At 38.7% G+C, this 26,545-nt stretch overlaps 1 protein-coding gene across 5 annotated transcripts in view; it reads right to left on the bottom strand.

The window, feature by feature from the left end:
- Positions 1–3,001: 3,001 nt before the first annotated feature.
- The window catches only part of DCLK1 (doublecortin like kinase 1), a 259,411-nt gene continuing 235,867 nt past the window's right edge, over positions 3,002–26,545 (bottom strand). For 2 of the 5 annotated variants that reach the window (XM_020783820.3, XM_078389983.1), the window contains 2 exons: positions 18,238–18,311; positions 3,002–4,166 (listed from right to left, as the gene is read on the bottom strand). In XM_020783820.3, the coding sequence (XP_020639479.2) occupies positions 4,109–4,166; positions 18,238–18,311 (132 nt within the window). In that variant the 3' untranslated portion in view covers positions 3,002–4,108. Of the gene's footprint in view, positions 4,178–18,237; positions 18,312–26,545 lie in introns of all 5 variants that reach the window. The other 3 variants (XM_020783819.3, XM_020783821.3, XM_078389982.1) reach the window with 2 other exon arrangements.

Genomic DNA, 26,545 nt, shown 5'->3' with positions numbered 1-26,545 from the left:
TGTTGGGTTTTTTTCCCCTCAGTTTATTTGTTTGTTTGTTAAATCAGTATTATATGGAAAGATTTCAAATGCTAAATTCCTTAAAGGAACCAGCAAGTACCACACATTGTTGATGCCAGATGCCTTCCATGGATGCATCTGCATGTTTCTGTGTATGAGGTTTGTGGATGCATGTATGAGGTCCACAGATATGCAAAAAGATACCCTTATGACATGATAGAAAGAAGCATTTTTAAACTGCTACCGTTCCTTCTACACATACGATAGCCTTGTTGAAGTCTAACAAACCTTTATAGGCAGGTTATATGAGGCCCATTGCAAGCCAGGATCTGCTGAAATAGATCACAGGAGTTGCTGCAGTGGTCTCAGATCTAGTTTAGGTAACCATCTGCATTAAGTCCTGCTATGCTACTTGTTCCATTAACCATGGTGTTCAAAAGGAAAAACAGGCTTTTTCAGATAGCAGGGTCTCTCTGGTTTCCTTTAATGATTATAAAACCTGTGGCCGCTAATACAAAGCAGTACTTATAATTTTCTCCAGCAAGACTTGGAATTTAAAAAGCAAGTATCTTGAACTATCTTGCTCCTCTATGGCCAAAGATGGTAAATTGGATCAGAAGCCCGTCCATCAACATTCCATGGAAAGTCCTACTTAGTGAAGCATACCTGAAGTGAACAGGAATCAATATGGTGAAAATGCCAATCAAATAGGAATTAAAATATTTTGTCTAGCTGGCAACTGTCTGAATGGGCAATCATGGCTTCATAATCTGTTTGCATTTTTGATCATGTGAAAACATTAATAAGTCATGGGAGGAAAGAGTGATTTTTACTGATATTGCCAAAACTATCAACATGATAAACTAGGAGACAAAGAGCTGGATGTAGGAAGTTATTTTTTGAATTACAAATCCAAGAATCCCTCAGACAGTATAGACAATTCTGGGAGTCCTAATTCAAAATTTGATTCTGGGAGTTGTAGTCCAAACATGTAACCTTTGCAAGCTTTGTGAAAAGCTGTTTCATACATAGTCCAGATTAGAGATGGGGATTTACCGCACTTTGGCGTGGTTCAGCACATTGGGCCCATAGGTGTTTGGGGGCCCCAGATTCTGTGCACCACCACCTCCCGCAGCCACCCACTCAGAGGAGGCGGTGTGGCAGAGAAGCCCACGGCACTGCCTGCAAAAGGCAGGGAGTGGAATCCAGGGTGCCCACATAACACCTGTGGGCCTGCTCTGCTGAACTGTGCCACAGTGCCGAAACACGCTAAGTGCCTGCCTCTAGCCCAGATGCATAGGTTACCAATACAATGAAAGCTTTAGGCTCATGCACCTTCTCCACCTACTAATATATATGTTATGATAACTAGGCTTGCATATACGCATATGAATGGGCCTGCTTTTGCTACCCAACCATCTTTTCCTTGCAGTAGGTGACTTGGATTGCTCCCGATTCCCCAAAGCACAGATTCTCATTTAAGGTCAGCAGTGTGCACAAACTCTCTTAAGCCTCAATGTTATACCAGGCTATAAATGGATAAAGTATAGGTTTAGGCCCCATACAACTCACCTTCAGAATGAATGTCTATGATGAAAATGACAATCTACTTGGCAGAGATGGTTCCAGCAGGTTTGATCTCAATCATATGACAGTGCACTAAATGTATACAGGCCAATGGTTTGCATTCTATAGACCAAAATCCTCTCCACTGTTGCAGCTGTTTGAATCCCATCAACCTCAGCTGAACATGAATAGTTTAAATGCCAACGATATCACAACCTTTATGATTCCTCCCACTCCGTTTCTCAAATCTCAGATCAAAATATCTAAAAATTCAATGTGACATTTTGTTTCAATATCCCAGATGCTGAAGACAAATACAATCTGTATCCTTCAATATCATAAAGTATGAATAAGTGATTTTCTAGATGTTGTTAAACTGCGACTCCCACCATCCCTCTCAGTTGGCCAGGGCTCATGCATTTCAACAATGTTTGTCCTATACCCTTGTCGACCTCACCCTGTCCATCTCTGCCCTGAAATCTTCTCTCACAAATATACTTAAGAATCAACTTCTCTCACAAATATACTTAAGAATCATGTTTTAAAATAAGATGAAATAAAGTAAATGTGAGTTAATGTGCAAATGGACAAGTTCCTTTTTTACAAGCATTTTTATATTTTAGAACCAAAACTATATAAAAAAGTTTAAATGCTTGATGTAATTAAACTGTGTCTTCAAAAGACTGATAGAACATTTACTTCTGATTTTTTCCTTCTATTTGCTAGGTTCCATACACATACTCTTACACTAAAATCTGGCAAATGTCAGACAAGCACTCTAGGTCAGCGTTTCCCAACATGGTGTCCTTCAGATATATTGTAGTACAATTCCTAGTATTCCCAGCCAGTAGAAGAACGCAAGCCCACTAGATTGGGAAAAGCTGCATCCAGTGTTAATCCTATTCAAAGTAGACTCAATGGGCAGAATCCTGTTGGGAAACAGAACAGAACAACTCTAAGGTGGAACACCTTAACTTTAGTTTGCAATTATGCAAACCAAAGATCTTGGACAGCAATGGGGCTTCTCTGTGTGAAAGGGAGTAGTGAAGATGCCCTGGCTAACACCATTTTAAAACAAACAAACAAACAACCACACAGAATAGGCCATTGCATGCATTGTGAAACAGAACAGGATTTTGGCCATTGAAATGCATGTGGCTTGCTAATTACAAATAATAAAAAAAGTCCCACTGATGTCAACTGTTCTGTTTTTTGTAAGCCTCACAATGGGTTTAAAGCCTGATATTTTTTTTAAAAAAAATGTTAAGAAAGGTTATATTAAGATTTGAAATTTCAAGCATCTTGCGTAATATACAATGTCTACTTCGTTACAGTATTCCCAATATTATGAAGATAATCCGTCACAACAGGGGTAGCATGAAAATAATAGAGGAAGAATATATTGTATGTAATAATGGAGAGAGGATCCATGATATATAAAAACTGATTGTGTTTATTGCTGCCTTCCAAATGTGACCTCTGCATGTACCCTCTGGGCATATAAGTGGATAGAATATGAAGAAAGTAAGATTCTACATGTTCTCAATATTCAGGATGTTAAGAAACAGCTTTATAACCAGCAAGCAGGGAACTGCAGACATCTGTTTTGTGATGACCACTACAAGACTTTATAGAGTAATATTAGGCAGTTCTACTGCCAGTGAGTGGATGGGTAGAATCAAGTACTGTACAGTGATGTAACCACTGTAGAATATAGCATGGTAATAGCTAGATTTTCTAGACACCATTGCGTAAGATTAGAAAGCAAATTTTTCAGAAATACTTAGCAATGGGATTCCCTAGTATCCTGACCTGTACAAAAAATTTAGGTCCTCATTATAAAACAAAGTTGTGGGTGTATGGGTGTTTTAAGTGCTAATGACTACTGAGTGACTTTTATGCAATAAGTGCATAAAAAGAGATTCTACAGAAATCATTCTCCATCTACTGCAATTATGTAGAATATTGGTAAGACAACTGAGTAAAGAGCTGTAGGACAATGTGTTGATATTAAAACCCTGTTTTGGGCAAATTTAAATGCAATTTAAGATTATGCACTCAGAGGGTTAACATAGGCTCAAGCCACATATAGTAGCTTCTAGCTCAACTGATGAAAACATTCATTGCTTCTATCCCCTTTTGAAAATTATATATATATATTTATATATACTTCTAAAAAAGCAAAATAGTCTTAACCCTTTGAGGATCATATTAGCAGCAAGTCACAATCGAGACGGAAAACAGAGAGAATTTCAGTCATTTAGCAAATCATTATTACAAAGATACCATAAACACCCCCTTTTTTGTTTCCCTCATCAAGCAATTGATAAGAGAACAAAATGAAATGAAAGTTACACACAAGTTTGGAGGATTTTTCCATGTTTGTTTTCAGAATTTCAAAGGGTTAAGCCAAGACCTTCAGCAGAACTGGTTTATTAAAAGGGTGAATTAGGTGAGCGAACAGTCTCAGATGAACTTGGTGAATAGTCTTCTGATTCAGAATTGAGTTCAGGAGGTGCTTGCTGTGACTTGTAATGGCCCCTCACATCCGGGTTGCGTCTTCGTCGGAAAACCTGCCTCTCCTTATCAAGAGCGGTGGTCTGACAGGGGCATAAAATGAGAATAAATGAAATTAGGCCATGTATGAAATGGAAGTTTCATATTCTCCCTATTCATCCCTCTTCCTCAAACACTGAGGTGAAAAATTGTTCCCTCCTTTACACCAAAAAACCCCAAACTACATAGAGGCAGCATAACATCGTCAAGCATATACAGTAATATATGTACCAAGGTGGACACCATGTGTTAAACTTCTGGAAGCTCTTAATTTCTTAGAGTACAGTTTTCAGGCAAAATTCAGACAGAACCTGCCATCTCCTTCCCAAAACAGGCCTCTATCCTGTCAGGAATACTAACGATTCAGCATAATTTGACTGAATGAGTGTAATAAATATTTACTAGGATTTAGAACAGTGAAGATTCTCAAAAAACATCTAACCACAATCAAAATGTTGGATCATTATAAGGCTATCAGAGAAGAAAATCATGCCTCATACCACACATTCATGATCTTCAACAAGAAAAGAGAGAAATTTCTAGGAAGTTGCTGAAACATATGTCTATAGTAATCTATATCTGTATTTCCCCAAATGTCAATTTATTTCCACATACTAGAAATACATCTGTTTCAGTACTCATTGTCTTCATCTTGAATAAATAAAATGTAAAAGGAGAAGTCATGGGTTTCAGTCTATAGACGTGCGACATATGGCTAAAGAAGAACAAACACAGGGAAACCTATCTTGAAGGAAAACCCATCTTACAGACTTGTTTGATCCCTTGCCAAAGAGGGAAACAATATTCCAGTCAAGATGCCACTCAGCTCTCTTCAACCATAGAGTAACATTTGCGACAAACATTGCAACAAAATCAAACTCTGGCTATTCACATTTTCTACCTCCTCTCATAAAACACATGTTGCTTCTTCAACTGCAACCGCCACATTTCAGAATCAGTATTCATTGTCTTATTGAACACAGGGATTAAGCCTGTACTTAATTTTCATAATAGGCCTTAATTTGGATGGCACTTAAATCTAAGGTGACTTCACAGATTGGAAAAAGATTTAGCCTCTAAACTTCAAATGCACACTTTGGAGTAAAAAAGACTGAAAACTACTGCATTATTTAGAAACCACATGAATCTAAGCGTTGCAACAGAAATGTTGGGAAGAATTTTCTTAATCACAATGAGCTCTTTTTAAAAATAATGCAATCCAGAGGTTATGCTACTTCAAAGGATTATCATTTTCTCCTGAGACTAGCACAACTGTTTTTCTTCTGGAAAATTTACCAGGTATGCTGTAATCCTGATTACAGAGAATGGAGATATATTTATAGACCAGGCATTTTAAAGAACTAGATGGAAACTAAATCCATCAGGTTAGGGCAGAACAGCGTTATAGTGATCCATGCTCTAAAATAATGCAATCAACGCTCAAAAATGATGTAATAAAAGTAAGAAGATGGACAGAGCTTCTACAGCAAATGGATTCAGTTAGGCTGAACTGCACCACTAATAGTTTTATAGCTAAAATTGTTAAAGCACTAACACAAAGTGGTAATAAAAGTTCATTCTTGGGTTTTAAACAGCAACAATAATTTCAAATAAGGATGCTAAAATCTAATTGCTATGGTTTGCCAAAGGTTCTTTTGCTTATTGCTGATCCTTGGGAAAGACCTAAAGATTTTCAAAGCATTGCTTAGCCTTAAAACCAACTTTATGATTACATTATAATATGAAACAGAAGACATTTGGGATCATATTTATGTTACAAATATAGCATTTACAGTATATAATTCTCTGTAACAAATGGAGGGAATGGCAAACATTACTATCCTATGACATACAAAATATTTTTATGCTTGGAAGGAATTTACATAAAGGTTTGATTCACATCATCTTTTTTTATTAATCCCAGACTCATAAAACATCTTTCCTCAGTATAAAATTCTTGTTTAAAATATGAAAACCACTATGTAGCCTCTTGAGTGGCATTCTGCTAGTCTTATTAAAAGTCAACTACTCTGATCCAGCTAAAGCCATGTAGCTCCCAATGCAGCCTTCCACAGAAATATCTAGCCGCATGCAAAGCTTCATATATAGGTAGCTTCTAAGGATGAAGTTCTCCAATTTCAAAAATGGAAGAACAGAATAAAACCAAATATTCAATACCAGCTGGGTGGTAGAAGCAGAGATTGGCAAGACTGATTACCACGTGAGTGATGGAATGGGAAGCAAGGGCAACACTGAGTTCTGTCAGTTCACCAGCCAGATGACTGACTGTACTGTAATGAGTTCTTTGGACCAGAAGGAGGATCAGAGCCAATAGATTTAAGCAGTCATACTGAATACAGGAGTTTAGCCTACTGCAAGTATTGGCTCATAAAGCAGTTTTAAGGGAGATTATCTATTCAGTTTCAAATAATAATACAATCTGTTTTTTGTCAAGAAAGATGACTTCTTTAAGTATGCAGTAGTAAAAAGAAAGAGTTTCAAATCTGACAACATTTCCTAAAATGAAGGTCACTGTTATCTTCCTACAATTTATTGTAAATAATTTTTTTTTAAAAAAACCTCTCAAATGCAGTGTGTGCCTCACAATGTTAGGCTTTTAGACACTGCCTTGCTTTACATATTGATTTGTTCACAGAAAGCATCCTCCAGTTTATACTAGTTTTACTTTATGCCACATATTTTGGTTTATGCAGAGAATGTGTATGAAACCTTCACTGAGTATCTGGAGTGATCAACAGCATTCAGAGTCATTGGCTGAAATCCACCAGTAAGTCACAACTAGAGTAGGCCCATTGAATCTGGGGACTTGGTAAGTCAACGCCTCCATATGATTCAATGGGGCCTTCTCTAGATGTGTTTTACTACTGGGTTTCAGCCACCCTAACCCTTGTTGAACACAAGGGCTTCAATACTCTGAATATTTTTCATACTGCAGCATCTAACCATATAATTAAAGAAATGAGTATCACTCATGGGTTAAAAAATGTTCTTTATCCTCATAGCATGATTACATAGAATGAGAAAGAATGGTAAAACTTATATGTGTTTCTTTGAAAACAGATAACTCAGTAAATGTCATTAATAAAATAATGACAGGTATGAGTTGCTCCCACATTCCTATGGATTTCTCAAGTACATGTACAGAAATTACTTTAGTAGAATCCAGCCCAATTATAATTCCATATCTGTTGTTCAACCAAGATGCTCAATGGTGTTTGAACTGATCAATTATGGATCTCCATAGCTACTTTAAATTACTGTTACAACACACAAGAGAATATGAATGCTCCCCAGTCTAACAAGCATTCTTTCCACCTTTCATAGGGGAGAAAAGACTTCCGCAAAACTGGAGGACAAGTTATGGCACAACACTAATTTCACCTCTTTCCCCACAGCTGGATACAATGCTATCCATAATCATATTCATTACAGAGCTTACAGGGAAGAAATTATAAGCACCTGCATTATGGACATATCCACAGTAATGCCTGAAAGATTTACCACATGGAAGGAAGGCCCGGGGAATATACTGAACTCTAAGGAATTATAATTATTTTTCTGCTAAAATTTCTCATAAGACTCCCCCTCCCCACAATTATCCTGATGTTATAGAATCATAAAACAATGGAGTTGGACTAGGCCAAGAAATGTGAAGCTTCTTTGCAGAATGTCAACTTCCCAAACATTTTCCTTTTTGGGTTGGGGGGGAATGGTTGTATCCCTACTATTGCCACCACAAATCCCTAGAATGACACTACTTTCCCAACACTGTTGTTGTTGTTGCCACCCGTAATGGGACAAAACAAGAATCCTTGGGAGCAAAACAAAACAAAAGCAGAAAAATGTGCTGCTTATATACCATTCATAGTGCGTAAAGCACTGTCTAGGAGGTTTACAATTTAATTATGCTAGCTACAGATTTCCCCCTTCCCCTTGGAAGCTGCATGCTTAACTTAATGACCTCAGAAGCACAGAAGGCTGAATCAACCTTGAGCCAGCTATCTGCATCCAGGATCAAACTCAGGTCCTGAACAGGTCTTTGAAAACAGATAACTCAGTAAATGTCTGATTTACTGCAGTGCTATATCACAAGTCTCCTCATGGAGTAAAAATGTGCTACAATAACCACTGAAAATAGTGAACTCTGTGCTGTCCTCTGAAGATGCCGGCCACAGAGACTGGCAAAACATTAGGAAGAACAACCTTCAGAACACGGCCAAAGAGCCCGAAAAACCCACAACAATCATTAGATCCCAGCTGTGAAAGCCTTCATGAATACATTGTTAGAAAATTCTTCTGGAGAAATGTGGTGAAATTGTCCCCTCAATTTCTTTTTTAACAAACTAAGGGGGGGGGGGGAATTCTGCTTGACCATAATTATACTGCTGTAGTTTGTAACACCCTAATAAAGCTACAACTTCTTACAGGGGATATACAACTGTTTACTACTTGTCTGGTTATTTTATGTTACTTCAATTTCATTGGTAGCAACATACTGTATGTACAAAAATACTGATTTCATTACTTAAAAAAAATACTGGTGTACAGTTTGCTCTCAGAACGTCTACTATGGAGTTATGGAATGCCGGCAATGCCAGCAAGGAATACAGCTATTTGTCTATTAATTTAAGACAAACTCCTTGTTTTCTCTTTGTTTCATTCTGCAGGATGTCTTTACTGTTTGTTTGGCAGTGTAGACATGCTGTGTTAGCAGAACCAGCAAATGGCAATCTTGCCAAGTTATGGACATAGTAAGCATCATTTCTACATTAAAGTCTGAATACTTAAAACATCCACTATCATCTATTTACATACAAATGGATGTTAGTAGAAGAGGTACCAGTTGCTCTGAAGTGCTTGGTACCTGTTTCCTTGTAGCTCAGTGGCTGAAATCCAGTACTGATTCACAACTCTGACCTACGCCTAGATTTCAGCCAGTGTTTACTTTTTAAAATGAGAAAAATCAGGACCTTCATGGAGGAGATCAGATCATTCTTCCTATATAGAGAGAGCAATGCCCTAGTTGCTAACTGGTGAAGAAAATGCAGTCTAGATGTTCCTGCTGTATGATTAGTTCATACAGCACTTAAAATTGGGATAGAAGCAAGCTGTTGTCAGATCATATATAGATGATGGAATCATAGTTGGTAACCAGGGATTACTGCATGGGAAAACCCAAATATTCTGCAGCACAATATATCATGTAACTGAAAATGGATGCAGAGACTCTAATTTATTTAGCAGATAGTAGACTTAAAGTCCTTCATTCAGCTGCAACATAAGTGGTAACCATTTTTGTTTCGATCAAGCTACACTGTGAACTCTACGTATTGTTTAATGCTACAAATGTGAATTTACAAAGGTAAGAGAGACTAGTTGTTTAGGTACTGATTCACAGAAGGAACTCAGGAAGAAATATGGAATTGAAGGCAACGAAGACACTTCATGTGTTATAGAATTAGGATTCTCTATCCACTGTCAACATTTTCTGTGCTCTGTCTTAAATTGTTATAAATAGTAGACTTGGCATTTCAAATTCATGCACACTTTCTCTTTTTTCTACTTGTTCTGCTTAACATATTTTGGAAGAGTTCTTGAGAAATCTTGTTCATTGCTCCTAATAAATGGCCAAGTAAATTGCAAATTATCAGGTGCCCACTGGGATTATTTTCCTTTGTGGATATAGTTATTCCTATAAATCCTGTTTGGCTCCTGATGTCTTGGGCATTGTTTTAGCCAGAAATGTTAAAGGTTATTACTTTTTGAAATTTGGGATCTTTTCAGCCTGCTTGCATATAGGGATGTAGATAAAATAGGAAGAACTGTAAATGCTATTGTGTCTAGTATGGGACCCATGACTCTGCCACATAATGAAGTAGTTAAGACTGTTACTAAATACAGACATCACATGGGAAGAGGGCAGGATCCTGTAAAGTTCAAATAAGATAGGAATCACTGTCCCCCTTTTAAAATGCAGAGAATATTTTATTTTACAGCTTTCATATGTAGGATACATGACTGAATATGTGATAACAAATCAAGCCAGGATTTGTAGGATCAAAGTAGCCAAACTTCAATTATCAGATAATGATATCATCTACCCTCTTATGCTGATTTTCTGTTCTTGTGTACCTTCAGCCTTCACAATGAATTGCATAACTATCAATGGGCTTCTCTTCCCCCCCCCCCCACAAACACCAGCATTTTTGGACTCTCCTTAGTAGCTATGGGAATTATCAAAACCACTATACCTCTTAGTGACAAAACAATACCAGGCATATCTGGATGACATATTCTTCCTTGATACTTTTGAACTGGACTACTGAACTGTGGGCTTCAAAGCCATGAAGGCCAATTTGCCTCTAGATAATGGTACAGAAATATTTTCTTTACTGATATTTCCAAATATTTCTGTGGCATCAAAAACTATGAACCAACCATTACTTCCTGCTCCAATTGCTGAAAGATCTCATTGGGATTATTGGGCTAGCTCCATGAAACCACATGCATACATTTCTAAGAGACTTACTCCCAGGTAGTTCTAGACTGCTATCCATTATTAGTTATATTTGAAAAAGAAAAAGAAAATAAAATCATATGTTTCTAGCAGTATAAAAGATGAAGACACAGGAAAGTGTCCAGCTGTATTTGTTTCTAAAGGGAAGGCTGAAGTTCTCACTTAAGTCATGGAGAACATAAAGACTAAGCCTTTCATATATAACATAGCTTCACATCCATCAGTATTATCCACACACTGGAAAATTCACAGATCAGGAATTAAGATGGTAAGCTGAACACTCTTTTTTTTTTAAGTCTCTACTATCATTTATTACGTCCTATGAAAAGCCTCTGTGGTTATTAGTTTAATAATGACTATGATTTAATTATACATTAATCAGTATCATTGTAAGTGATATTAATGATAAATTCTAATTAAATGGTAAAGAAAGAGAGAGACGAAGAGAAAAAGCTTTTTATGCATTTACTCACCGTATTATTTATTTATTTATTTATTTATTTATTTATTTATTTATTTATTTATTTATTTATTTATTTATTTATTTATTTGATTTATATCCCGCTCATCTGGTAAATCTATACCACTGTAAGAATACACTGTAAGCAATGTGAACTTCTTATAGGCAAGTGGTTTGCCATTCTGTGAACAGAAGGCTGGGCTAGATAAGCCTTTGGTATCCAGAATGGCTCTTCTTATGAGCATTGTAGTTGCCTGCAATATTCTACCCTGTCAAAATAATATTGCTTAAAATATTCTGCCCCCACCATATAAAAAAATAAGTTTTAGAGTAAATGAGGTTAATGTTATACTAAAAGTCAGTTGTTAAAATAAGTTAAGAAATAAGGCTGTTCAAGTAAGGCTAAATATTGATATATACCTGGTCAGTAAGGTGTGGGAAGTCTAATGAAAATGTGAAGGGTTACAAAAACCCTGTTTTCTTATTGTTGACTCTTTGCCTTCTAAAAAGGGCAATGGGATATACTGACACAAAATCATTTCTGCATCTGTTAAAACTGTTAAAAACTACACATTCAAAAATTTCACAAATGGCACGGCTCTCTCAGTGCTGTGGGGCAAGGCATGCCATTTGCCATAGATTTAGACTCCAGATGGGAATCATACATTTACAATTCTCCCTGCACAGAACAATTATGTGCAATGTCATTGCACAGAGGTCAATGACATTGGGAAGTAGCATCCTATTCCCTAAGATTTCAGGGCCTAAACTTGAGATCACATAGCTAAAAAAGGCCCTGTGATGTCAAACAGTCACGTGCTTGGAGGGTGTGAAACATATTTCCCAGGTCTGAGGCCACTGCTGCCAATACTTGTGCAAAAAGAAAGCTTATGACCTGTGATGCTGGTGCTGTATTATTCCCTGCCTTGTTCCAAATGGCCTATGTTAGTCCACCATTAAAACAGTAGCAATGAGATTGGGTTTGGGAGTTCTTGAATAACTGCTGATAGCCCGATCATGCCATTTAAAGCACACAGGAACATACAGCCATTGAGCCATGGGGCTACCTGCAAATAAGTAGAAAGAAGACACCTCACAAACAAAAATTGAACTATCTTGAACTCCAGCACTTTCACCTCGAACATTTGCTGCCTGCTGGAAGATCTGGAGCGCAAGGCTCATTTATAGGGCATATTTTCACCTGCCCGAAGTCAAAGGACAGTTTGTAGCACCTGCATTTGATGGATCTCAGCAGGATGGGAAAGATTCTGCATGAGTCCTCACTGAACCACTACTAGCCAGTGCCTACTGTATGGAATTGGGTAAGATCAAAGGTCAGAGACAATGTGATGCAGCTACATTATCTTTATATGAAAAGAAAAGGCATACTTAAAATGACAGAGGCAATTGCTTTGTTTTATTTTTTATCACTGCTTATGACCAGTTATGTGCAATCAGAAATCTAGGGCAGCCTAGACACTGCTCATTGTTCAAGGAACACATATGAAATGTAGGACACCTGAGAACGCTAAGGGTAGAAATGCAGTTTTCTAAAAAGGCAGAGACATAAAATGAATATTTGCCTAAAATTATAGATGAAGAGACTGACTATACAGGCTGTTTAGCCTGCTGTTTGAAGTGCTGCAGTGATGGGCTGGTAGGCATCATGAAAAAATGACAGTGATCAAATGACATCTTTACTAGAGTGCACCAACTTATTCCCATAGTGTTTGTACTTGCACCTTTCTGGCTCCTTTCTGCTCTGCTTTGGACCAGTTCCAGCACATTTGATCACTGGAACCAATCCAAAGCAAACTTTCCTCTTTCAATTTGCCAATATCATGAAGAGGCTTAATAAGCAAATAAAAAAAAAAATAGAAAACCCTTTTCTTTGCCTTGTCTTAAAGGGCTGGTTGAGAAACCACCCACAGTCAAATCCACAGCTATGGTTTTGACTGCCGGCAGTTTCTCAAGTGGCCTTTTAATGTGTGTGTGTTTAGTCGTTTAGTCGTGTCCGACTCTTCGTGACCCCATGGACCACAGCACGCCAGGCCCTCCTGTCTTCTACTGCCTCCCGGAGTTGTGTCAGGTTCATGTTGGTTGCTTCGCAGACACTGTCCAGCCATCTCATCCTCGGTCGTCCCCTTCTCCTCTTGCCATCACACCTTCCTAACATCAAGGTTTTTTCCAAGGACTCTTTTCTTCTCATGAGATGGCCAAAGTACTGGAGCCTCAGCTTCAGGATCTGTCCTTCAAGTGAGCATTCAGGGTTGATTTCCTTTAGAACTGATAGGTTTGTTCTCCTTGCAGTCCAGGGGATTTGTTCTCCTTGCAGTCCAGGGGATTCTCAAGAGCCTCCTCCAGCACCACAATTCAAAGGCATCAATGCTTCGGCGGTCTGCTTTCTTTATGGTCCAGCTCTCACTTCCATACATCATGACAGGAAAAACCATAGCTTTGACTATTCGGACTTTTGTTGGCAAGGTGATGTCTCTGCTTTTCAAGATGCTGTCAAGATTTGTCATCGCTTTCCTTCCAAGAAGAAGGCGTCTTTTAATTTCAGGGCTGCTGTCTCCATCTGCAGTGATCATGGAGCCCAGGAAGATAAAATTTGACACTGCCTCCATATCTTCCCCTTCTATTTCCCAGGAGGTGATGGGACCAGTGGCCATGATCTTAGTTTTTTTGATGTTGAGTTTCAGACCGTTTTTTGCACTCTCCTCTTTCACTCTCATTACAAGGTTCTTTAATTCCTCCTCACTTTCTGCCATCAGAGTGGTATCATCTGCATATCGGAGGTTGTTGATATTTCTTCCGGCAATCTTAATTCCGGCTTGGGTTTCTTCCAGTCCAGCCTTCCGCATGATGTATTCTGCATATAAGTTAAATAAGCTGGGGGACAATATACAGCCTTGCCGTACTCCTTTCCCAATTTTGAACCACTCAGTTGTTCCATGACCAGTTCTAACTGTTGCTTCCTGTCCCACATATAGGTTTCTCAGGAGACAGATAAAGTGGTCAGGCACTCCCATTTCTTTAAGAACTTGCCATAGTTTGCTGTGGTCCACACAGTCAAAGGCTTTCGCATAGTCAATGAAGCAGAAGTAGATATTTTTCTGGAACTCTCTGGCTTTCTCCATAATCCAGCGCAAGTTAGCAATTTGGTCTCGAGTTCCTCTGCCTCTTCGGAATCCAGCTTGTACTTCTGGGAGTTCTCGGTCCACATACTGCTGAAGCCTACCTTGTAGGATTTTGAGCATAACCTTGCTAGCGTGTGAAATGAGTGCAATTGTACGGTAGTTGGAGCATTCTTTGGCACTGCCTTTCTTTGGGATTGGGATGTAGACTGATCTTTTCCAATCCTCTGGCCACTGTTGAGTTTTCCAAACTTGCTGGCATATTGAATGTAGCACCTTAACAGCATCATCTTTCAAGATTTTAAATAATTCAACTGGAATGCCATCACCTCCACTGGCCTTGTTGTTAGCCAGGCTTTCTAAGGCCCACTTGACTTCGCTCTCCAGGATGTCTGGCTCAAGGTCAGCAACTACATTGTCTGGGTTGTCCGGGATATCCAAATCTTTCTGATATAATTCCTCTGTGTATTCTTGCCACCTCTTCTTTTAATAGAAGGCAAGAAAATATTTTTAATTTTGTTTAATAACAGATGCAGTGCATCAGCAATAGTAAATATACACTTGTTTTTTAAATCACTTTTCCTGCCTTCTGCCATGCAGGAAAAATTACTAATGTGCCAAAATCCTGAAGTGCCTCAGTTATGAAGCCATTTCACAATATTGCTGGGATCCATTTCCATGTGAACAGTCAGGCTTGATTAGATTGTTCTATTGAAGCCAGATCACACCCAAGTAGCCCACATAAGCTCGATTCCTGCTCCTAGTATACCTATACTCTATGCTCATTACTGTTTCACTAATGATTTTACAAAAATCAGTATCATAAGTTCATGGCTGACTTTAAAAAATCCTATGGGAATTATATAGGTAAAGGTAAAGGTTCCCCTTGACATTTAGTCCAGTCATGTCCGACTCTAGGGCGCGGTGCTCATCCCCGTTTCCAAGCCATAGAGCTAGCATTTGTCTGGAGATAGTTTCCATGGTCACGTGGCCAGCATGAGTAGACAATGAATGCCGTTACCTTCCCACCGTGGTGCTACCTATTTACCTACTCGCATTTACATGCTTTCGAGCTGCTAGGTTGGCAGGAGCTGGGACAAGTGATGGGAGCTCACTCTGTCACGTGGATTCGGTCTTATGACTGCTGATCTTCTGACCCTGCAGCACAGAATCTTCTGCGGTTTAACCCACAGCATCACCACGTCTCTTTTATGGGAGATATATACTGCTGTATAAAAATTAACATGTACTCATAAAATAGTGTCATCCATATTTTTAATTAATTCTGTGTGTATCTGCTAGAGTAGTGGGTCCCAAGCGTTTCAATACCAGGAAGATCATTCTCCCAAGGACCGGGGGTGTATTTGTGGTGAGCAGAAGCAGGAAGTGAGCTGCAATTGAAGCTTTGCCTCCTGTTAGATCAGCAGCGGCTTAGAACCTAATAGGAGTGCAGGCTCCTATTAGATTCTAATGCCACAGGCACAGCTGATCTAGCAGCAGCAGGAGGGCAGCGGAATAGCGAAGCTCCGCCTCCTGTCAGATCAGCAGCGGCATTAGAATCTAATAGGAGTGCACTGACAGGAGGCGGCGCTCATCTTTCAAGGCCACAAACCGGTACAAGTCCATGGCCCAGGGGTTGGGGACCCCTGTACGAGAAAACTTCCATTAATGATCATTTATTTCTGCTGTGCAAGCACATACTTGCTTTTTTTGGCTTTGTGCACATACAGTGAACATTATGTGGAAAGCCATAAGTCATGGCTTCCCGAGACTGTGCACCCAGTGAACACACTGTATGAAAAGCCAGTAAGGGCAATGGCCACCATACTACATGCACGTTACACATTAATTCATTTCCAGATGTTCCTTCCATGTAATATTTTTGAGCCACATATATTGCAAAGTCTTGTCCTTGGTAGTAATGTATATACTTTTCACATACATTTGAAAATATGTTGCCATACCTGTCACCAAGAGATTTAGTAGCACAATGACGTTTGGAACATCTGAGGCCTGGGGATTGGGGTCTTGTAAACTTCTATGCCCTTCAAAGTTCACTGAGTCAGGCAGCAAGAGCCTGAGGTGACATGACTAGCAGGAAGGGCAACCCAATGATGACCTCTAACATACTTGTTGTTCATGTTATTCCATTTTAAATATATGAGGGATGAATGTTATTTTACTGATGTAAGTCCCATTGAGTCAATGGTTCTACTGTAGGTAGAGGTTAGTGGGAAGCATACAAATATTTCCAATAAACAAGCAAACATCTTTTTACCAGATGAACCAGGAAATAATGCTTAATTTACCTGTAAGTTCACACACTGGCGTTTTTCACAATCTCATGGATAACATTTAATATTCACTAGAAAGACTTCCAAATACCTCTACTTGTAAATGAGCTTCTATTGACATACTGTTAACTCTTACTTTATGTGCTGTTTTCATTAAAAAATGCAACTGTGTTGTGCTTAGTAACATATAAGAGATGATAAAAGGGTTTGTGGAGTGCAATGAGAGCTGGATGCTTATAGGAGGTTGGCATAATAAGTAGCAGAGATCACTGCACTGCTAAATACATGGCTAAAAATTTCTGTCATTAAACTTATGAACCTTTTACCAGTCTTGAATCTTCTACAGAAATGTGCTTTATCCAACATATGCAATCAGAAACAGATTGATTAAAGACTTAAAGTGGAATGCCCTACATCAAAGCAGGAAAATTGAGTCACTCTCCCACTCCAAATCAGAGGATATATTATTTTTTTAAAGAACCAACTTCTGAATAAGTATTGGGAGAAATTTGATTCCTCCAGCCTAGTCCATAGTCATCTGATCCACGCATTTCAATTAAATTACATGAACGGTGATATCTAGTTTACTGTAAATGCTTGCGATGACTGCTGCCACCATTGAGCTACTGAACATTTACAAGACTTCCCCCTCCCTTTTGAACAGCATTGAAAACAGATCCTTTAAGGGAAATGCATTTGACAATCTTCAGCGAAAACCCATTTCATCTTTAATACAATATAAATATATTCATAACCAAACCCAATGAACATAAATACTAAAATACACTAAACAGATATTGGATAGATGAGTAAGTGACTGATTTAAGGAGAGAAGGCTTAAGATTCTTTTTTTAAATATTAAATCAAACCTTTTAAAGAGAAAAATGTATGATTACCCCATCCACAGGACCCTTCCCATTAGACAGGAACTCACAATCACAGTCCTATCAACACTATACATTGTAGGATAATGCTAAAGAGAGAGGGAGAGCCATGCAATGTTTTTTTTTAAAATCTACAGCCTTTTTTATTATTTAAAAAAGGGTGTGTGAGGGAATAACACAAATGTGCATACTCTGAAAGCACAAGCTTACCAGCACACATACAATGCATCTGATTTCACTAAAACTGGGGGAAAGCTTCTACAAACTAGGTTATGTCAATGCATTGTTCAGTCTAGAAGGTAAGGATTGTGGTTGGGAGGAGGGAATTTAAAATGACAGTATATAATTTCAGATCTCACAGGGAAAAGAAATATTAATCATATATCTATCTATACCTCTACAGAGATATAGATACAGATAGTTATCCTGCTGCTGTGCATCTAAAACTGAAGAGCACAGGATAGTAGATGCCTTAAAACCATAAACGTAAAAGAAAATATTGCTTGAATATGACCATTTTATTTTTCTGTATACACTGTCCTTTTAACTATAGGGATAACTTGAAACTGAGCATGTGCAATGAGGAAAAAAAAGCTTGCAATGTCCGTGTGAATAATGGGTGAAGAAAGGGAATGAGGGGATGTGGCATCTTAATCAAGATTAAAATGAAACCGATAAAGCAGCATATGGACTGGATAACAAATAATAAAAAAAATGTTTATTCACTGAAGGAACTGGTTAATGGAGACTGCCAGCACGTTGCCATGGAAACACTGACTATTGGAGCTGTACCATCTCATACCTTATCCAATACATTCCTGGTTGTTGGTAGTAGTCCAAAGACCCTGATCTCTTGATGGTAAACCCGTGGTCCAGCTGAGCAGAGAGAAATGGGGCAACTCAGTGGATCGACATTGTGCTAGAGAAGACCTCCAGACCAAAACTGTTCCTTATTTATTGCATATTTATTGTTCAGCTTCACAAGGCATTGCTCTAACATTTTAATTTAAAGAAAACCAACACCTTAAGCACTTGAAAGGGGAAAATTAGAAAATAAACTAGCCATAGTGTCTACCTAGCTAGAAGCTGACATACCAGTTATTTGGTGCAGAATTCATTTATGCTTTTGACAAATAGTTTGCTTTTAGAGAAACAGAAGATAGATTGTCTAAAATTCCATAGAAATATTTCCCCCGTTTTACAACAAAAGTGTGTGATGTGGTTTGTTTGTTTGCTTGTTTGCTTTTCAAAAAATAACATATTGTAAGCATTCCTATGGCTGTACTTGCCTGGATTACAAAATGATTAAACTACGGTTCTTCATTTTTGTGGAAACCGGCAAAGATGAAGAGAATCACAGTTTGACCATGCTATCAATTTTGGTAACTCAGGCTTTTGGTTAACCTTTCAAGGCAAGGGCTACTAAGCAGTTCTGGATAGCTTTGCATGTTATTGCAAAATACACACCAAACATAAAAACAACTGAATACATGGCTCCACTGCAAATTCTGTTTACCACAATTCAAGCTACAATCTCCCATGTATTAGGAGGGGGAAATCTTGCTATACATATAATTCAAGACAGAACCACATACTCCATTTAGTCTTATAATTGTGCTAAGATTGGGACAGCGACAAAAGGGTGTTATTTTTCTAACCTTTTCATGGTATATTGACATATAGCTGGGGCACCACTTAACAGGTAATTAAATGCTATTTTAGTGCAGAAAGTGTTTCAGAGAGAGAGAGAAAAGGCACACTGAATTGTTCAATACTGTAGAATGCTGTAATGTTTACATGTTAATCTATAAAAGGGAGGCAAAGCTCTCTCTACCACCCACCCTTCCCACTTTGTTCATTAAAGGTATAATGCAGTGAAAGAATGTTGAAAGGTTAAATTTTTGGATTACAAGAAACAGTTTGATATATTTCTTCAAACCAGTCATTTACTTGTTGGAGCACATTATCTGCAGCACTCTTGACTCCATATGGATAAAGTAAAAATTTTTCCTTTGTTTATTTTCTTTCATCAGTCTATGTTTTGCCCTATGCAAAGTACTTTAGAACATTCCAAATTATTGAACACTTCCTGTCAAAAATATTCTGTATTTCTCTTATACTCCAGTAAAATGATCTGCTATTGCCATCTACTGGCTTATTCACACATTGTTCCTCTAAAAGAACAACAAACTTTCTAAAGGATTTTAAACAAAGCACTTCGAATTTGGAAAATTATCCTAACGGAGAGAAGAATGTGCCTGTTGTTATACACACTTTCTCACTATTTCAAACATATAGGCTACTGAAACATATTCCAGCTAATGTCTAGAGGGAAGTGGGAAAGTAAGCACTAAACGAGGAGTGACATCTAAACCTCAGTTTTCTCCTGTCAAAGCAGGGGTTCAGCACCTAATGAGCGGTGTGATTCACAAACAGTTTAAAGCTACACATTAGGAGCAGTTCACACAGGTTCTCTGGAGTTCACCTACATTTGATCTTTTTCCATTGTTCCCTGTGTACGTTATCCGCACAGAGAAATGGTCAGGTGCAACCTAGCAGTGGGTAACTGACAATACAGATACATTCTGCTGATACACATGCGATTACATGGATATTTTTGAGAAATCAGGAGTTAACAGAAACTGAAGCAGAATGTGTCAGTATGAAGGACAGAGTAGAGATGCAGATCCCGGACACTCAATCATGCAAGCCCCTCTGCTTGGATTCTTCAGAAAAGAATCAAGGCAGGCCATCCTGCTACAAATGGTCCTCTAGTCTTGGTTCAGCTGGAAGCCCTGATTCCCTTTGCCAGCAACCACATCTCCTTCTTACAAGAAGGAAGCTAAAGCAGTAGCTATTGACGGGGACTCTCAAACATGGAAGAGACTCCATGTCTGCTTTCCAAATTTAGAAAAGGGTAAAGTTACTTTTTGTTGTTTTTACTGCAAGGAACAGGCTTTTACAGACAACATTATCACTGGCCTTAGTGGTTGTAGGATAGAAACTGAGTGAATACTTGGCAATATTTGACATTTCACCTCAGGGGAATCCCTACAAAAAAAACCCCATGAAGACTGAAAGATTTCCTGGAGCAGCAGCAGGGAGAAATGCTGAGCACCATTTTTCTCTCCATTCTTGCCAATGTCCTGTGCAAGACTACCAGTGCCTGAAGGATTATTCCCCACAGGATTTTTGTTCTCTTTAGCTATTCTTGTCAATTTCAGGCTCCTACCTGACTAACAGAAGCATCTGAAACTGATTAGTATAAGAATTTGAAATTGACAAGACATGGTGATAAGGAATCCGGCTGCCAATGTCATCAATTCCTATGCAGTATTTAAGGAAGAGCATATAAGATTTGGTGGGAAGAAAATGAGGACATTTTGCCAGGCACAAAATCCTAGGGAAGGGAAGAAAACAAAAAGGCTAAAAATTCTGTAGAAAGCTGTGGGACCTAGATTTTCAAGCCCCTTGTGACATACCACCGGGAACTGTAGCTGATTTCTCCATCTCTAAGAAGAGTTATCCTAGCAAAGTAATATGTTGCTTGGAATGAAAACCTCATGAATCTAGGTGGCACAAAACACTGCCAGAACAGATTTAAATATCTGGGAAGGAAGCAATCTTCCATCACCTGTTACATGAGCCCCTTTGCCAAGGGTTGAAAGCTGGGAGACAGAAGAAAATATTTTCCTGCATTTTGAGGGGTCAAAAGAAATGCTAAAAGATCCTCATTGATATACAGGGTCAGCATCATGCCGCTTGAAAATCATTCTCTGTACACTAGCGACAATCAGGTTGACAGTAACTGTGTGGCAGAAAGGACTGGCTTGCATTGGTGAACTGATTTGAATTCTTGTGGTCTGTTGGGCACCATAGTTCTAGAACACATTGCAATCACTGTTTAGTGAAATCGTCGTCATGCGAAAACCCTTTCCCCATTGGAATGCATTGAAACCCGGTTTAATGTGTTCCAATGGGGAAAATACCTCGTCACCCAGTGAAGATCGCCCATAGGGAAGCCATTTTGTGAGTGCTGATCAGCTGTAAAAATGGTTGTCCTGCGAAACATGGGTCCGGAAAACACAGGGCAGCCATTTTGCGAAGCCAACGATCAGCGAAAAATATTGTCGTCTTGCGAACAAACGATTCGTGAAGCAAGGACCTAATTGACGTCCAGCGAAAATCCCCCATTGGAATGACTGTTTTGCGAATCACTATAGCAATCACAAAAAGTCATCGTTATGCAGATTTGTCATTTAGCGGGGTCATCGTCTAGCGAGGTACCACTGTAGTCAGATGGAGGGTCTTCCTTCCACCAATGGAAGACTCTGCTCAAGGAAGATGCCTGCAATCAAGTTTCAAGGAATCTCCCATCTTTCCTGCACCACAGCTTCCTTATTTCAGCAAGGTTCTCTAACTTTCTGTGCAACATTTTCAAGGGGCTACAAAAGTTGCCTTGTAGATCCAGTTGCACATACCTAAACCTGGATCCAACCTGCTGTTCTTACAACTCATCAATTTTTATTGAAACAAAACACCTCATGTTTTGATCAGTATATCAGTTAGTGTTAATTGATTAGCTAATTAATTAAGGAGGGCAAGTTTGAATTGATGTGTCTGGGGTTAAGTTGATGTATGCTCATTTTTAGGAGGTTTTGCTTCTAATAATAAGGAATAGCAAATAAGTTTTAAAGTATGGCCTTTTCTTCTAAGATTTGAGTGTTAGCTTTTTTGTATCTCACTGTATTGCCTAAAACACATATTTAATGCTGTTTATGCTACATGTAAACATATTTAATTGAATAAACAGTGAAAAAGCAAATGATCAGTCTACTCAAAAAATCATTAGTTGCCTGACAACTCATTAGTTCCACAGTGAACTTTTTTGATAAAAGTGCATATAAAGTACAGTGGTACCTCACTAGACAACAACCTCGCAAAACAAAGGTTTTGTGCTCGCTATAGCAATTCGCAAAACAGTGATTCCAATGGCCGATTTTCGTTTGATGATGATTTGGTCCGTGCTTCGCGGACTGTTTTTGTTTTTTTGTTTTTTTTGCCAGATGATGGTTTTTACAGCTGATCGGCGGCTTCGCAAAATGGCTTCCCTATGTTTTCGGGACCGATGCTTTGCAGGACAGCCATTTTTACAGCTGATCAGGGCTTCACAAAATGGTTGCCCTATGGGTGATCTTCGCAAAACGACGACGATTTTCCCCATTGGACATTAATCGGGTTTCAATGCATTCCAATGCGGAAATGGTTTTCGCAAGACAATGATTCCGCTAAACAGCGATTTTCACGGAACGAATTATCGTCGTCATGCAGGGCACCACTGTACTGTTTATGTTGGGAATGTGTATAAAAACATTCCAAGGGGAAAGTTAAACCTCACTGTATGCACACTTGATTTTGCACATGCCAGAGCCATGCACAACTGCCTCATGTGAAAAATGAGCATTGGCTCCAGGTAAAACTGTCCACCCAGAAAGCCTAGATCAGTGGTTCTTAACCTTTGTTACTCGGATGTTTCTGAACTGCAACTCCCAGAAACCCCAGCCAGCACAGTTGGTGGTGAAGGCTTCTGGGAGTTGCAGTCCAAAACTCCTGAGTAACCCAAGGTTAAGAACCAGTGGCCTAGATAATGCTTGCCATGAAGCAACAGCAGTTTTTAGTTCATCTCTCCTGTGCAGCAAGATCTAATTTCTGATTTCCTCATGCTGGCCTTCAATGGTCAGCACTGACAAAACCACTTGACGTAGTTCACTAGATTTAATTGTACTGAATTGTACTAGATTTAATTGTAATGAAAACAAAGGCTCTTAATGCACAATCCTCTGCTTGTTTACTGAGAAGCAAACTCCACTGAGTTCAACAAAGATCTCAGCTTGAGTCTAGTAATTTTTGTGTTACCTGAGTATGAAGCAACAAAGGAACTCCAGTTTAGATAGTTCGTGCCTTGTATTCTGGAGGTTTTAAGTTTCCCTTGCAGCTATTAGGAAAACATTTCTCCTTGGTGTTAAATCGCTACCACCCTACCTACTCCTTTACTGAAATGGTCTACAGGCAGAATAATTCTACAGAGGTAGTTGTACGTCACAAAATTCATAAAATTGTTTTCTTTCTCTGTCATCACCATTATATGGTTCTCGTGAGCTTCAAGCTGAAATTTTCTTCCTTAGCTGCTAAACCAAGGATCTCAAACAATCTAAATAAAATTAGTTGTTCAAAAAGTACACACAGAACAATCCTCAAGACATATGACATAACAAAGTTAACACTCACAATATGAACTATGCACTATGCCTATTATCCTGAACTGATTGTGTATTTTTTCTTACAAAAAGACAGGAGTTATTTGTTTTTATTAATTTTCAAAGGGGAAAAAGTGTTGCTAGTCATATCTTTAGAGTAATGACATTTTACTGCAACTCTTTCAAGACATCTGTGTTCAGATAAGCTGTAATGGTCAGCACTGCTGAGTGGGAACCTCACCAGGTAACAGGGAAGCTACTCATTCAAAACACTCAGGTAAAACAACAATGAATGGACAGGAAGTCCATTTGTATACTTGAAGCCATTCTCTGTAGTTTATAAGACATTTTTAGTCTTTCGTGTGTGAACAACTTAGAGGAGAAACCATCATCTGTGCAGAGTACCTTGTTTTATCTGTCTGTAAAATCACAACTACAACCTTCAGTCTACATGGTCCTCTTACACAACTGTACCATGCACAGAATTAAATTAACATGGGCATGGCTGTAATTCAGTCATATAATATCCATACTTTTGTATAAAGCAGACTATTGGTATCTAACCACACAGTTTACCAGTGAAACTTGTAAAATAATAACTAATACACTTTTTTTTTAACATGAGAAGCTTGTGAAGTGCTAAATGTCTAAATATTAATAACAAGTGTTTTCATTACCCACTTTCCTTGAAATGTTTCTAACTGGCATGTGGAATATGAGACATGCAGGACTACCACCAGCCACATACAAGCTCTGTTTGTAACTTAGTGGTTGACCACATATACTTACAGGCAGAAGGTTCCCCAGTTCAATCCTGGACATCTCCAGGTAAGGCTAGGAAACTGCTATCCTGAAATTTTGGGCAGCCACTACCAGTGTCGACAATACAGAGCAAAACAGATCCAATGGCCTGCCTCAGTATAAGGCAACTTTCTATGCCCTTATGTTTCTAAGAAATGGCAGCTGTTTTTTGTTTTCAAAGGATCGCTCTTATTGGGCTAAACACCTCTTTTTCTTCTTCACATTTCAAGGTGGCTTCAGAAGCAGGGGCAAGGCAGGACTTTACAAAGTTCACAAGAAATGAGCTTTAAACACTGGCCTAGATATTAGTCAGCTCTGGTGAAGTAGAAAGCCCCATCTGCATGGCAGCTCTGGATTGCTTCCCCTTTGATGGGACCATTTCAAAAAATCAGGAAGTCTTAAAACTTTAGCATCTGGACCAGCAAATTACCTCCCTACTCCTCCTTCATGCCTCCTGTTCTTGATGTATGTCCTCTGGCAGCTATTTGTCGGTTTTGCTGCCTGCCCAGTCTCCATCCTTGCTGAACTGCCATCCACTTAACATGGACAGCATGGTTTGGACCTTAAACCTGCTAGGAGTGGATATGACTTCAGCAAAGAAGGAGACTGTCCAGGCAGCAGCAAAAAGGCAGCTGCTAGAATAGATGCTTGAAAGTGTGGGAGGGGAGGGGAGGAAGAAGGATAGCAAGGGAGATAATCACTTGTGCAATAATGGCTTCTTGACGTGAGATCAAGAAATGTGTCCAATTGTCATACATGACAACTAGTACATGGAGGGTTCCCTGCTATTCTCTGTAAGTCTAAATGGGAACACTAAATGCAATATATTAAAAACAAACTTTTTAACCAGTTCAGTTTCTCCTTTATATGTAAAGCTAGTAAACAACATACACAGATAAATGTCATTCTAACACATACACACAACTTGCTAACATTTGAACACTTATTTAACATCCACTCACATTTCTGTACATATATATACTCTTTTAAGACAAAAGTGCCTATTAACCTGCAATGTTGATTTTATTACCACTGAGATTTTGTTGATTTTGTTCCCAAGGCTGTACATGTGTCGATGAACAGCATAGCTTTATTGGCATTGTTTAATCTGTTCTAAATATGCATGAATGACTTCTCTCTATTTTAGATAAAGCAGTAAATTTCAAATGTTCAGATTTATAATAAATGAGCAAAGCTCCAGTACCAACCAGACAGGTTGCCAATAATCAGTAGATATAACACAGCGCTAAACCCAATGTTTTATATCTACATCATGTTTTATTTCTCAGTAACAAGGTGCACTGCAATGTGTCTTCTGAATTAAAATATTAGAATTATTAAAGCAATTAAACTTCTAGTGCAACTTGTGCAAATTAAATTTATATAAAAAAAAACACACACACACAAAACCCAAAACTGAACAGAATAGAGGCAGCAAAGAATGGGTGGAAAAGGAACTAGCAAAGCATTTTGAAGTGCTTTTGAAGAAGCTATGAAGTCCTGGAAACAGTAGAGAATCTGAGAGCAGTGCTTCTCATGGACAAGCGTGCTGGCAGTCCAATGGAAAAGGTGTTCAGCTGGGCAGTTAAGAACGTACCTGGCATTTCATATGGAGAGCGCGTACAATGGGATGTTTGGGTTGTGGGAGAGCTACTGTAGCTTTTGTAGCTTAAAAATGAAAATAAAAACAATGCTGACTGTATGTTAGCCAATGACAGTAAAAAGAAAAAAGAGAGAGAAAAAGATCAAGCCTACGGAAAGCATGAGGGAAAGATTAGCTTTCATGTTAGGGCAGCATTTATTGATTTGATTTTAATAGCCAAGAAAATAAAATATGAAGGGAGTGGCACAACTTGAAATGGGACCCCCCTGCAGTCATGAAGAACTCTGGATCAATTATCCAGAAAGACAGACTGCGTCCACAGAGCTCAATTTACTTTTTGCTGACTTAAAGTTTGTCCCTGAGAGGACTGAACTGAAAAACACAGAAGTGAGAGAAATGACACAAAGTTGAATCTTTGCAAACGTACCACCTGCAGCCTATCACATTTG

Source organism: Pogona vitticeps, chromosome 3 (assembly GCF_051106095.1).
Source record: "Pogona vitticeps strain Pit_001003342236 chromosome 3, PviZW2.1, whole genome shotgun sequence".
NCBI lineage: Eukaryota > Metazoa > Chordata > Lepidosauria > Squamata > Agamidae > Pogona > Pogona vitticeps.
This window is presented reverse-complemented; position numbering and strand designations above follow the sequence as displayed.